This window comes from Actinia tenebrosa, unplaced genomic scaffold (assembly GCF_029948245.1).
Source record: "Actinia tenebrosa isolate PJP-AT-01 unplaced genomic scaffold, QUT_ActTen_1.0 PGA_scaffold11__36_contigs__length_13525064, whole genome shotgun sequence".
Classification (NCBI taxonomy): Eukaryota; Metazoa; Cnidaria; class Anthozoa; order Actiniaria; family Actiniidae; genus Actinia; species Actinia tenebrosa.
Window position 1 is genome coordinate 10,685,236 of NW_028292571.1, and position 14,199 is coordinate 10,699,434.

Below are 14,199 nucleotides of genomic sequence, written 5' to 3' on the forward strand. Positions count from 1 at the left end.
ATACTAATTTTTTATATGTTGAACTTGAGTTCGTTCTGAAGGTCAACTCAACTGGATCCAAAAACCGAATCAAAATTTGGCGACCAATTTGGATAACTATTCTTTTGGACTGAATAGTCTTGTGTTCACTGGAAAAGTAAAACGTTTTAACATGTTTTGGAGGGTAGTCAGTAAATAAGGATAGTTATTCCAATTGGTTGCCATATTTCGATTCGCTGTTCTGGCATAGAACACTAGAGAAAAGCGTTTGCGCATGCGTGAGTTTCAGCACGTTTTTCAAAAATACAGAAGATTTTTAATTATCAAATAAATATTCGTTTTCTCCGATAGCAAAGAAATGTGTGAGTATACTTTTTTGAATCCAAGTTACTCTAAGAAAATAAATAAATAAAATGAATAAATAAATTAGGCTTAATTTTCAAGAACATTTTGCTTAGCAATTATTAGAAAATTTATTTCAATGCATAACTGCTTAATTAGTTTTACAAAATTATACATCTATAACGATTGAGGATTGATTGTTCGCCTCTCCCCGCTGAGGTTCTGAGGTCCAGGGTTCGACTCGCCGCATGTGGAATGAATAGTTATTTTCACAGTTCCCTGCGCTATCTTGAAAGGTAGCTGTGTCTTCAAGGCAAGACGAACGGTGAGCTTGCAATGATTAATACCTTTTTTAACAAATTATTCACATGTTTTTATCATGGCAAGCTCAGTTCAGGGATCAATCTGCGAGTTTGTCGTGCCCTGACTTAGATCATCCCAGAGGTTGTTTCAGGGTTCAATATGTGAGTTAGCCGTGCCCTGACTTAGATCAGCACAGAGGTTGTTTCAGGGTTCCATCTGTGAGTTAGCCATGCCCTGACTTAGATCAGCCAAGAGGTTGTTTAAGGGTTCAATCTGTGAGTTAGCCATGCCCTGACTTAGATCAGCCCAGAAGTTGTTTAAGGGTTCGATCTGTGAGTTAGCCATGCCCTGACTTAGTGAGTTAGTAGGGTTGCCATGAATTTGATTAGTCGGTCCAGACGTAGTTTCAGGTTTGACGCCGATGTCACTGGACATTGAAATAATATGACAAGAAGCCCAAAAATAGTTTCATAAGCATGTGTTTATTTTCCTGTTTACTACATCAGTTGTTTGCTACTTTTTTCCTTATCTATTGAAGGTGATACTTGACCTTGGTATAGACACTAAATCTACCAGGATCTGTGCAGCCATGACCCCAGCTGGTTTTTGTCGTCAATCTGTTCAAAATATCAAAACAAGCATGAATTTTATTGAGTTCTTAAAAAACATCTGGTCTGATCTAAGTCATACTGGAAAATAAGGAATCAGGGGTGGAGTTAATTAATGGAGGTAGTGTTCATACAAAAATGTTTTAATCTTGTTAAAAATGAGAAGATGGCAAGTTTAAGGTCAATAGACGATTTTCGAGATGAGTGAGCGCTTTCGTAACAAACGCGGATTTCGTTAAGCTTCTTATAGTACACTTTAACAAAATTACTCGACTCTGATTGGTCGAGAGGAGTACAATTATAACGTTAATTGTACTCCGTAGGAGTACCGAATTAAGTCGCTATGGCAACACGGCCAAAACATTGTGAAAACAATTATTTTCTATCATTTTGTATTTAAAAAACATATAAATAAAATTCTAAATCCGTAAGAACTAATCTTTTTTATGCATTTCAGTTGCGCGATGGACTAAAAATCGGCCGCCAAATAGACCAAGATGAATGGCGTCGCTTCGCATTTTTTACTGAAATTTTGTTGAGTGAACTATAAACAAAAAATCGCACGATCTTCTCGTACAATTTGGAATTAATAGACACTCGTAATGTTTGAAAGTTCTTTAATTGACTCGCCTAAAGTCTCGTGCAATTACAAGAACTTTCAAAACATTACTCGTGTCTATTAATTTCCAAATTGTACTCGAGATCGTGCGATTTCCTATACAAACGCGGATTTCGTTAAGCTTCTAATTCGCATTAATAGTGACATGATAAACGTATTATCTGCAAAGAAAATAAAACTAAAGATAACACGTTTATCTTGTGGATTTCATATACCATCAGAGACTGGCTGAATTTTGTTAAGCATTCAGAGGTGAAATAGTGAGGGAAATGTATTATATTATGTATTATAGTACACTCAACAAAATTACTCGACTCTGATTGGTCGAGAGGAGTACAATTATAGCGTTAATTGTACTCCGTAGGAGTACCGAATTAAGTCGCTATGGCAACACGGCCAAAACATTGTGAAAACAATTATTTTCTATCATTTTGTACTTAAAAAACATATAAATAAAATTTTGGAGCCGTAAGAACTAATCTTTTTTATGCATTTCAGACTGAAAATCGGCCTCCAAATAGACAAAGATGAACGGCGTCGCTTCGCATTTTTTACTGAAATTTTGTTGAGTGAACTAAAAACAAAAAATCGCACGATCTTGTCGTACAATTTGGGATTAATAGACACTCGTAATGTTTTGAAAGTTCCTAAAGGCTCGTGCAATTACAAGAACTTTGAAAACATTACTCGTGTTTATTAATTTCCAAATTGTACTCGAGATCGTGCGATTTCCTATACTAATAATATAATAATATGTAAAATGTATAATATAATGTATAATAAAATGTATAATAAAATGTAAAATAAAAGGTAAAATAAAATGTATAATATAATGTATAATATAATGTATAATAAAATGTAAAATAAAAAGTAAAATAAAAGGTAAAATAAAATGTATAATATGATATATAATATAATGTGTAATAAAATGTAAAATAAAAGGTAAAATAGAATGTATAATATAATGTATAATATAATGTATAATAAAATGTAAAATAAAAGGTAAAATAAAAGGTAAAATAAAATGTGTAATATAATGTATAATATAATGTATAATAAAATGTAAAATAGAAGGTAAAATAAAAGGTAAAATAAAATGTATAATATAATGTATAATATAATGTATAATAAAATGTAAAATAAAAGGTAAAATAAAATGTATAATATAATGTATAATATAATGTATAATAAAATGTAAAATAAAAGGTAAAATAAAATGTATAATATAATGTATAATATAATGTATAATATAATGTATAATAAAATGTAAAATAAAAGGTAAAATAAAATGTATAATATAATATATAATATAATGTAAAATAAAAGGTAAAATAAAATGTATAATATAATATATAATATAATATATAATATAATGTATAATAAAATGTAAAATAAAATGTAAGATATAATGTAAAATATAATGTACCTGTAGGACAGGTGAAGATCGAGATATCATCGATAGCAATATCTCCCTGATATGAATATCCGCGGATCCCTTCAAAGGACAGCTGTTATAAAAAATAAATTTCCTTTACATTTTGATTTACTCATGAAGGAGCTCATTACCCGGAGGGTACAACTCACTTGACTTTCTTAGGAGGCTATCAGTGTCCCTGGTTGCAATGGTGCGATTATACAAGACCCGATGGGTATTCTTACATTGGACGTTATTTCATCGCGGTGTGGCTCTCTGGGGGTCGTTGGTGACATTTAACCAAAGATTTCTAATTAGCATTCATTGTAAACGTCACCACACTGGTGGGCATGTTTTTATCTTTTGACTTTCGTGGGAATGCTTTTAGCCCATCAAGTTTAGTGGACACGTTTAGTGGTCTCGGCTGTACTTTTTATTTTGTTATCCCTCCCCCCCCCCTCCATCTCCTCATGCGCTGCTCTTTGAAACACAAGTGAAATTAATCCTCAATTTTACGAGGAACCATACGATTACCCGTTTATCATAGGACAAAATTCAACGACATGCAGGAATCCGTCTTGAAACCAATGTAATGCCCGTACGCTGTCATTGATCCTGAATCATCAGATCAAATGTAGTTTTGTTCAAAAGAATTTTATTCAGAATTCAAACATAAAAGATCGAGTCAAAAACCATAAAAAGGTGCATAAAACTAGATTCCTACCAAGCTACCGAGCATCACTGGTACTTTTTTGCCGGAGTCCCCCCCCCCCCCCCCCTTCCCCACCCTGGTCGTCAATGCTGAGAAACTGATGACTATTGTTTACCCTATGTAATCCTCTTTGATTATGAGATAGGCGCACTTTAGCAAGGATCCATCGATTGCCTTGACTACCAGACTTGCTAAACACCTTGGTGTTACCAACGTACACGTTCAGAGTACCAAGACCATTGCCATTCATGTGATAGAAGAAATTGAGACATTCGTTACCAGTGAGAATCACAAATGTGTTTAGGGAAGCCTTGTCTCTCTCTGCGTGACCTGAAGCCTCGATATACATGTAGAAACCTAGAAGTATTATTTCAAATTTATTTTCCTGTGAGTTAGTGGTATTTAGATATCTTGCAGGTATCTTCCAACTATCTTTGGTTGTGCTTTTTTTCTTTGGGTATGATCTTAACCATAATTCGTCACGTTGAGTGACGCATATATTTCAAGGTTCAAGATCTCCTCTAGGATAAATGGAGAGATCCGAGGGCATATCTAAAATCTACTCACACGTGATGTGAAGCCCTAGAATATAATCCTAGACCCCAGAGATGATAAGCGTCGTTTACTGCTACACAACCTCTAATTTCCTTTATATTTAACTCAATTATATTACCATTTCCTGATGTATGGTCACTTTTTGGACCAGTTCCTTGACTTTGTGTGGGACCAGATATTCTGGTCCAATCAAATCGATCATTTCGGCTTTGGGTAAACCCGCATGTATCAGCATCAAAGGTACAGTTGAACTCTGTAAGGAGAAATCAGAAAATTATCCTAAAGCACTTTATTGTGAGGTTGTTTTAAGGTATTTTGGAACATGCACACAAAGAGTTGAAGGAGATTTGCTCGTCAACCTGTTCAAAACATGAAAACAAGCATGAATTATAGCGAGTCGGCTGTAAATGAGCGAGCACTTGCGTTAGTACGAAAATGTTCGCGTCCACACGCAGCGTATTCGAATGGTTTTCGAATCGTTTTCACTGTCCACACGTATCCGGAAATTTCTTGATCCGCCCTGATGTACGTATCCTTATTCGTATTCGGAGCGTATCCGAAAATTTCCACTCTGGAGACCGTTTTAGAAAATTTCGGATACGGACAGAAAAATTTCCCGTATCCCCCCAATAAAAAAAAAAAATTGCGGATACATATATTTCGGGATACGTGTGGACGGGGCCTTATAAGATGTACCTGTAGGACAGGCGAAGGTCGAGATATCATCGATAGCAATATCTCCCCTATATGATCCTCCACGAATACCTTCAAATGACAGCTGTTATGAAAAAATAGATTTCATTTACATTTTGATTTACTCATGAAGGAGCTCATTACTGGAAAGTACAACTCACTTGACTTTCTTAGGAGGCTATCAGTTTCACTGTTGCTGTTGGCCAGAGTAACTATTGCATATAAATGCTATTCAATGCCCCAGCTTATTGTTTTATCTCATGTATAATAGGTGATAAAAATGTTTGAATCTCATTATCGGCTCCAAATGGTGTTCAAACAACGACCACCATGCTGTCGATGTACCATTTCGTACGACACAAGAAAAGGTAAAACCTACAAATTATTGATGACCCTTATAAATCCAGTCATGCGGGCTTATCCCTAACTTCCGAGATCGATAATCAAGAACATCATTAGAATAACAAAGGAAACAACTCCTGTATTCGAGGCTAAGCCCGCATGCACTGAGAAACTGATGGCTATTGTTTACCCTCTGTGATCCTCTTTTAGGAAGGCGCACTAGAGCAGGGATCCATAGTTTGCCTTGATTACCAGACATGCTAAACACCTTGGTGTTACCAACAAGCACGTTTAGAGTACCAATATCGTCTCCATTCATGTTATAGAAGAACTTGAGACATTCGTTACCAGTGAGAGTTACTGCTCTGTCTAGGAAAGCCCTATCTCCTTCCCTTCGTGGAAATGAAGCCTCGATATACATGTAGGAACCTAGAAGTGTTATTTCAATTTTATTTTTCCTGTGAGCTAGTACGTGGTATTTAGGAACGTTCCAACCTTGTTTGGTTGTGCTTCATGTATTTGGATATAATTTTAACCTTTGGTTACGTTGAGTGACGCATACACTTCAAGTTTCATCACGTTGAGTGAAGCATATATTTTTATATCTTAACCATATTAACCAAACATTGAAACCTTGTTTGGACAGGCAAGTCAAGTTTGCCAAAATACCGTTTTCATTAGTAGAGCACTCGCGTCTCACATCTGGGGGCCTCGGGTTCGATCACATGTGAGTAGAGTTTGTTAGACCTTCCCTCGGATCTCTCCCTTGATCCGAAAAGAGATCTAGCAAACTCTACTCACATGTGATGTGAAGTCCTAAAACATAGTCAGTTGAAAAAATTGTTGTCGTCGACTGGCTCGAGCCTATCTATGCGACTGGATCGAGAGGATCAATATGGGAAAAAATCACTGAAGCGGTTAAATATTCTTTCTGATTTCATTGTTCACTCCAGGAGAGTGAAAGCATTTTAATCGATAGACAACTAAAAATACTAGTCAACATGTAATAATCAAATACACAAAAATGAAAGCAATGGAATCAGAGACCCCAGAGGTGAGACGCGTCTTTACTGCCACACAACCTCTAATTTCCTTTATTTTTAACTCAATATTGTATTATATATATCATTTCGTTCATAACCAAGCTTCCCTTACCACGTCCTGATGTATGGTCACTATCTGGACCACTGTTATGGGTTGGTGTCTTTCCAGACGTTTTGCTCCAATCAAATTGATCATTTCGTCTTTGGGTAAACCCGCATGTATCAGCATCAAAATTGCAGTTGAGTTCTGTAAGGAGAATCCAAAAATTATCGAAAAGCCCTTGAAGGTCAAACTAATGGAGGTAGGGTCCCTGTAAAAATGTTTTAATCTTAACAAAAATTTAAATGACAAGATGACAGGATTTCAAGTTTCTAAAACCCCTGAATAATTTTTTGTCTCATGAAGCTTTTTAGCTATATTTAAAAAAAAAAATCATAATCCTACGAGTTAAAAGAAACTTCGAAGTATTCAACACCGCAGCCGGAGAAATTAATGAAGAAATAGAAAACGCGCGCGCGTGCTGTGTGCTGTCATAAAGCACGAGGGGGTTGGCAGAACACGAGAGAAGTGTTAGGAGAAGCACGACGCGTAGCGGAGTGCTTCTGGACACTTCTCGAGTGTTCTGCCAACCCCCAAGTGCTTTATGACTGCACACAGCACAGCAAGCAAGTTTTCTATTTCTTTTATAAAATACAAATAACAATAATAGATAGGAATGAAGCACCGGAAAGTGCGCGCGCGTGCAATGTGCTCTCATAAAGCACGCCCTCCAAACCAATCAGAGCGCGACATTCATAACAGTTATTTTATAAAGATGTTCTCAGATAAGTGCGCGCTTATTCAGCGAAAATCTATCATTATACATTTTACTAAGTATCTCAATTCTGATTGGTCGAGAGCCCTCAGCCAATCCCTGATATCGTGTGAACTCGACATGATAAATGTATTATCTGTAGGTTTTCCTACAGATAATACATTTATCATGTCAAGTTCATTCAAGCTCACGCTGTGGTAATAATAATAATAACTTTATTTATTTATATAGCCCTATTTTTATGTCCCTCCTGGACTTTCTGTTCATCCTTGTGTATTTACAAAATTGTTAGCAGTATCCGGTGTCAATAGTTAATTGACCGGAAGTAATTCTACCGTGGAGGGGTATGGGGATTAGGTCAATTAACTCAACCCCCCCCCCCCCCCCAGGGGGTTTTAACTGACACGTGGCATGATATCACGCTCACTCTGCCTGGACTTGCCTCGGTGAAAGATATCAACTTTTGAACTTTTACCCTCCTCCTCCCCATATCCTGTCCACATGTGTAATATGATGTACCTGTAGGACAGGCGAAGATCGAGATATCATCGATAGCAATATCTCCCTGCCAATTAATTCCACGAATACCTTCAAAAGACAACTGTTATAAAAAATAAATAGAAACGATGAATAAGATATTTTTTTTCTGAGTCCCTGTGTCTTTTTTCATTGTCATGTACATATACACTTATTTCAATAAAATTAGTCACCTGAAAAGCTACAAAACTGAGACCGACAAGGAATATGGGTAGATACATTTTACATGTTTCAACCGCTTGATAACTGTTGATGGACTTGAGATCTTCTACGAGTTACAAGTTAACCTCCTCTGAGCATCCTCAACTGCTGCAGTTTGTGTCGAAAGCTGTTGTTGGATAAAAAACATTTCTCATGATTCTCAGCGGTCACTGTTTTGTAGGTTTTTGGTGACTAACTTTATTGAAATAAGTATATATCATTATTATAATATTAAATATTGAATTTAAATTTCTTTATTGTATTTCGCCAAGTTCATAGAGCATGCGCAGAAGGCTTTTTTTCTGTCAAACATCATGTTTATCGAAATCAGAAAAGGTTATTTGCTGGGTTTCAAGTAGTTAACGTTTATAAAAGTGATTGAATCTCATTATGTCCACTATGCTGTCGAAAAACCTTGGGCATTTCGTACGAGACAAGAAATGACTTCAAGTAAAACAAACGAATTATACTGAGAAACTGTTGTTTACCCTCCGTGTTCCTCTCTGACCCTTATAAATCCAGTCATGCGGGCTTATCCCTAACTTCCGAGATCGATAATCAAGAACATAATTAGAATAACAAAGGAAACAACTCCTGTATTCGAGGCTAAGCCCGCATGCACTGAGAAACTGATGGCTATTGTTTACCCTCTGTGATCCTCTTTTAGGAAGGCGCACTTGAGCAGGGATCCATAGCTGGTCGTGATTACCAGACGCGCTAAAGACCTTGGTGTTACCAACATACACGTTCAGAGTACCAATATATTTGCCATTCATTTGATAGAAGAACTTGAGACATTCGTTGCCAGTGAGAGTCACTTGTTTATCGATAACAGCAATATCACCCTTGGCTCTTGGATTTGAAGCCTCGATATACATGTAGAAACCTAGAAGTTATTTCAAATTTATTTTCCTGTGAGTTAGTGGTATTTAGATATCTTGCAGGTATCTTCCAACTATCTTTGGTTGTGCTTTTTTTCTTTGGGTATGATCTTAACCATAATTCGTCACGTTGAGTGACGCATATATTTCAAGGTTCAAGATCTCCTCTAGGATAAATGGAGAGATCCGAGGGCATATCTAAAATCTACTCACACGTGTTGTGAAGCCCTAGAATATAATCCTAGACCCCAGAGATGATAAGCGTCGTTTACTGCTACACAACCTCTAATTTCCTTTATATTTAACTCAATTATATTACCATTTCCTGATGTATGGTCACTTTTTGGACCAGTTCCTTGACTTTGTGTGGGACCAGATGTTCTGGTCCAATCAAATCGATCATTTCGTCTTTGGGTAAACCCGCATGTATCAGCATCAAAGGTACAGTTGAACTCTGTAAGGAGAAATCAGAAAATTATCCTAAAGCACTTTATTGTGAGGTTGTTTTAAGGTATTTTGGAACATGCACACAAAGAGTTGAAGGAGATTTGCTCGTCAACCAGACCAAAACATGAAAACGAGCATGAATTACATCGTGTTCTTTTTAAAGAACCTCTAACTTAATGTTAGAACCCTGAAATAACCAACCTCTGGGCTGATCTAAGTGCAAATTAAGAAGAAGAAAAAGAAGAAGAAGAAGAAGAAGAAGGAGAAGAAATATGAATTTTGGGCAAAACATTTATGCCATAATTTCATAATCATCGAAAAAAAAATCAATTTCAACTCCAATCTCAAGCATGCGCAACCCATCAAACCCGGGTTTGGATTTTGGCATACGCCACGCGGCTTGTTCTAACAAGATCGAATTACGTTTTGTTTTGTTTTGTTTTGGTTTTTTTTTTTTTTTTTTTTTTTTTTTTGCTAGAAAAGTCCAAAATCTTAAGGTGGATTACTACTTTTCAACATTCGATTTGAGTGCACGATGTGCGCGCTATCAAAAACCGCTGAATAATCTTTACGATTTTATTGAAGAACCATATATGTTTTGAACTTCAAGAGGGCGAAAATTTTGCACGGGACTCCATATTTTTTTGTTATTTTCCATAAGAACAGGTAATATCCTATTATTTTTCAAAGTTTAAGACAATTCTGTTTATCAGAACAATGTAAAAATAGTTCTGTTTGTTTCGTGCTCAATTTTTACGATAACTTGCACACCGTAGAACCTGAATTTCTCCAATGTCTACAATAGCTTATTAAAACAACTTTTATCAGTATTTTATAAATATAGTGTAAAACCAAAACATTAAATTTAACTTTAATTTAAAACTTGTTTGCATCTATATATAGGACCGACTAGTTGGATTTGACTAAAACTATTACTCCTCTCGCCCTCATGGCCTATGAGTCATTAGAGGCTTTGCAACATCACGTGATTGCAGCCATGACAGGGGGCAGGAACAATTGAATCTTATATTCTAAATCGCTCCCCCGCTCAACCGAACATAAATCACTTATAATTTAATACTACACAGACTTTAGGAGATTGTCCACACGACAGCGCGTGCGTGCTTTATTGAACTCTGTATCATAGAAAGAATATATTACACACATTGGTTACTTATACTGAATGAAATGAAATGAAATGAAATAATATAGTGGTGACAAATTCATGCATTATAATTAAGTGTTTAAGTGCAGGATTGCCAATATGTATAATGTTAGCATAATAACCAGCTTACTACATAATTTCCTTTATCTAACTTATCTCCCTTACATTTATTTATTTATTTAAAATTTGCACGACGCAGAAAGGCCGTTGAACGCGAATGCCTTATTACACAACCTCAGCTCTTAAGTATTAGCGTCTCTTAATTCCCTAGTGAATCCCCTTGCATTCCAATATGCCTATTCGCTAGTTAGTAAACAATGCTAAATGCATTAATCTAATCTGTTTTACATGAGAAAGAATTACGTTTCCCAGGGGGAAAAGACTGTATCAAGTGAGGTGCAAAGCATTGACTCATAGTCCATTCGGAATCTTGGACTGATTGCTAATTAATAGAAGACGGATGTTTAACAATTATTCGCCGAAGGTGAAGTGAATATCAATGGATATTTACCAAGCTGCGAGTTAAATATTCCCGGCCACTGAGCCCGAGTTCAATAATTGTTTTAATACAATTTTAGTAATTCTAATAAAATGTAAAACTTTAATATCAAAACACAATTCAGGTTAAAAAACTTAAAAAACGTTTTAGCATTACTTACTTTTGCAAACTTTGAGAAACCTCATATCACTGTTCGAGCAGTGATTATTGTCTCGTAGTCACTGGTCGCTCGACTACTCACAGCAAATTCTAGGATCTTCGTACGCAAGTCTCAAATTATGCTAATATCTATTTATTGGATTTTAGACATGACATACCTCCTCCTGGAATTATGGAAGAAGGAGAACCATTGGCAACAGAGGAGTCTTCCAACCCTTTCTTATTCACCTTCTTTGCAGCTCCAGCAGCCATGCTATAAAAAAATAATGAAAAAATGGTTCATAAGCAGAGTGCATCTATCAAGCTATGGATGCATGCGGGAGATGAGGCTGCTTAGCACGAGAGAAGCTTAATGAGCTCGGCGTTTGAAAATTCACGAAGAATGTTGGTGGTTGCTCAGCACCTTGTATAGGCGTACATTTGTTTTCGGTCATTTCTCCAGTATAGTTTGTAAAACTTTCTTTATAATTATCGCCCAAGAAATAGAAAAGCTTTGATTTTTTTCGCGCATGGAGAGGAAAAAGAGAAAAATTCTGACGTCAGCGTGCTACCCATGGGGATACGCGGTTTATAACTTAGCTATATTATTTAACAATTATTCGCCGAAGGGGAATTGACTATCCGTGGATTGTTATATAGCTACGGAATTTTCCGATATAACAAACACTCTCATTGGTTGAAAGATGACCACGTGACACTAGTTAAATCTAAATGTTTCCCGACCGGGAAATAAGTTGCACGTGACAATAATCGTGACAATAAACAAGTTCATGTGATCAGAACGTGAAAATCGCTGATGGCGTGATATTTTGCACCAATCACAAACATCAGAGCGGGAGCAGATATTTTGCTTAAATTTTCAGTCCAAATGGAGCTCGAAGCGAAACAATAGAGATTTTCCAGTGTTTCTACAGAGAAATTACAGACTTTAACTATTGAGAAAAAGGATTTGGAAAATACGAAAAAAGCGACTAAAAATGCTGTTGCTACTCTCCTCGCTTTTTGGTAGAGAAATACAAGACCGTATGTGAGTTGTATTTGTAAAATCATGGTCAGTTTTCATGCATTTAGCTTGCTAAATAAAGTCCTTATTTCGTAAACCGACTTCTCAATATTTCTCAATTGCTATATAACAAAAGACTTAATGTCTGGTCCCTCGGGAAATTAGTTGTAAATATATTTGGTTTGAAATTTTATTTGAAGTTCAGCTATATCCACGATAATCAATATGGATAGCTTATGTCAGTTGATGGTTTTACCGTATATTTTCATGATGTTTCCGGAAAATTCAAAACGTTTTCGTACACAAACTGCTACCAGATAACTTAAGTTTACTTTTGCAAAATTTCATCGAGTTTCGATAACTATTTATATTATGAAAATCGACTTTTTCAGAGATAGGTAGCAAAATGCATACTAATCAGTAGAAGGAAGAAAGAAATTAATGAACGAATGAATGAATGTAATAGAATAAGTGATATTTATCTAATAATCGATATTATTCTAATAATAAATATTAATTTAAATATAAATATCAAGTTAATGATTAATATTAATTTAATCATAAATATTAAGCTATTATCAATAAATATTTATATGTTATGAAAATTTCGTTTTTAGTTTTACTTATATTTTACTTACCAGAAGAGAAAAATGAAAATTGAGCAAAAGACAAAAATGTTCCTTGAAGCCATTTCCACCTGAATAACGTGGTTTTCAAAGATAGTTTATTGTTGATAACCTGAATAAAATATGAATGGATGAAAACCTGATTAGAGTAGAATTATTTCGTTTTAATTATACAACTTCTCATTAATCCTATCTAGGTAACTGTCCAATTATTTTCTCAATTGGACAGGTCTTGTCGATATGGGATTAATTAGGGAGCTATATGATTAATAGGTAATGGGATTTCATGCTCCCCAATCAAGAAATAATTAGACTCGAAAAATTCCTCTGACTGCCAAATTGGACTCGGCCTACGGCCTCATCCAATTTTGGAAGTCCTCGGAATTTTCCTCGTCCAATTATTTCTTAATTGGACAGCATGGAGTCCTATTACATATACTAATGCCAACATAATTTTAATGAACTATAAAAATACGAGTATTTTAAGTAACAGCGAATGAAGTAAAAGAATAACCAAAATAAAACATCAAAATAAAATGGAAACAATGAAACAAATAAAGAAATAATAAATAATAAATAAATAATAAATGAAACCAGTAAATTATTAGCAATTAGGAGTGGTTGCACTGATTGGCTCATCTTTAACTGCATATCAAGCTTTACTCTATATGTTAGTGTCGAAGCTGGATAGAGAAAGCTCATTCCATATATGGTATGATCAATTCCATATTTGGATTTTGGGGAAAAGCGGCGAACAAAAAGGCCGTCGTTTGATAACGAATTCGACATGAACATTTTTGAAAAAGAAATGAAAAGAAAAAAAGGCAAGTAAAGAAAGAAAAAATACTTGAACAACGAAAATAAGCAAAACTTCTATGGTCGTCAAAATAATGAGGGGACCGGTTTGTCTGACTTGAACAACGAAAGAGAGAAAAGTGTCTAGGGTCGTAAAGATCATCACTGTGGGGGATTGGTTTCTCTGACTTGAACAACGAAAGAGAGAAAAGTGTCTAGGGTCGTAAAGATCATCGCTACGGGGGATTGGTTGTCTGACTTGAATAACGGGAGAAAGCAAAGTGTCTAGGGTCGTAAAGATCTTCGCTATGGGGAAATCATAAATAAAAATGTTAAATATTTTCTCTAAACATTTATGACTTAACAATAGTTATAGAAGCAAGTATGCAATATAATGAATACATTTTCACAAACAACCGACTTACCTTTGTTCCAGCGTTGGCCAACTGTAATGTCTGTTC

General features: G+C 35.5%; 1 protein-coding gene across 1 annotated transcript; it reads right to left on the bottom strand.

The window, feature by feature from the left end:
- Window positions 1–1,087: 1,087 nt before the first annotated feature.
- LOC116302412 (MAM and LDL-receptor class A domain-containing protein 1) lies at window positions 1,088–14,199 on the bottom strand. Its single transcript, XM_089027810.1, has 13 exons — window positions 14,164–14,199; window positions 12,956–13,055; window positions 11,473–11,567; window positions 9,364–9,498; window positions 8,811–9,049; window positions 7,945–8,026; window positions 6,723–6,857; window positions 5,758–5,996; window positions 5,229–5,310; window positions 4,651–4,785; window positions 4,093–4,334; window positions 3,278–3,359; window positions 1,088–1,241 (listed from the first exon to the last, which is right to left on the bottom strand). The coding sequence occupies exons 2-13, from the start codon at window positions 13,006–13,008 to the stop codon at window positions 1,237–1,239; spliced, it is 1,524 nt and encodes a 507-aa protein (XP_088883936.1). The 5' UTR covers window positions 13,009–13,055; window positions 14,164–14,199; the 3' UTR covers window positions 1,088–1,236.

Coding starts and splice junctions, on each gene's coding strand:
- LOC116302412 (XM_089027810.1), bottom strand. CDS start 13,008: ATGGCTTCAAGGAACATTTTTGTCTTTTGCTCAATTTTCATTTTTCTC. Junction 4,786..5,228: donor GACCTTCGCCTGTCCTACAG/GTACATCTTATA, acceptor TTCTCCTTACAG/AGTTCAACTGTACCTTTGAT. Junction 3,360..4,092: donor ATCAAAGAGGATTACATAGG/GTAAACAATAGT, acceptor TTTTTATAACAG/CTGTCCTTTGAAGGGATCCG.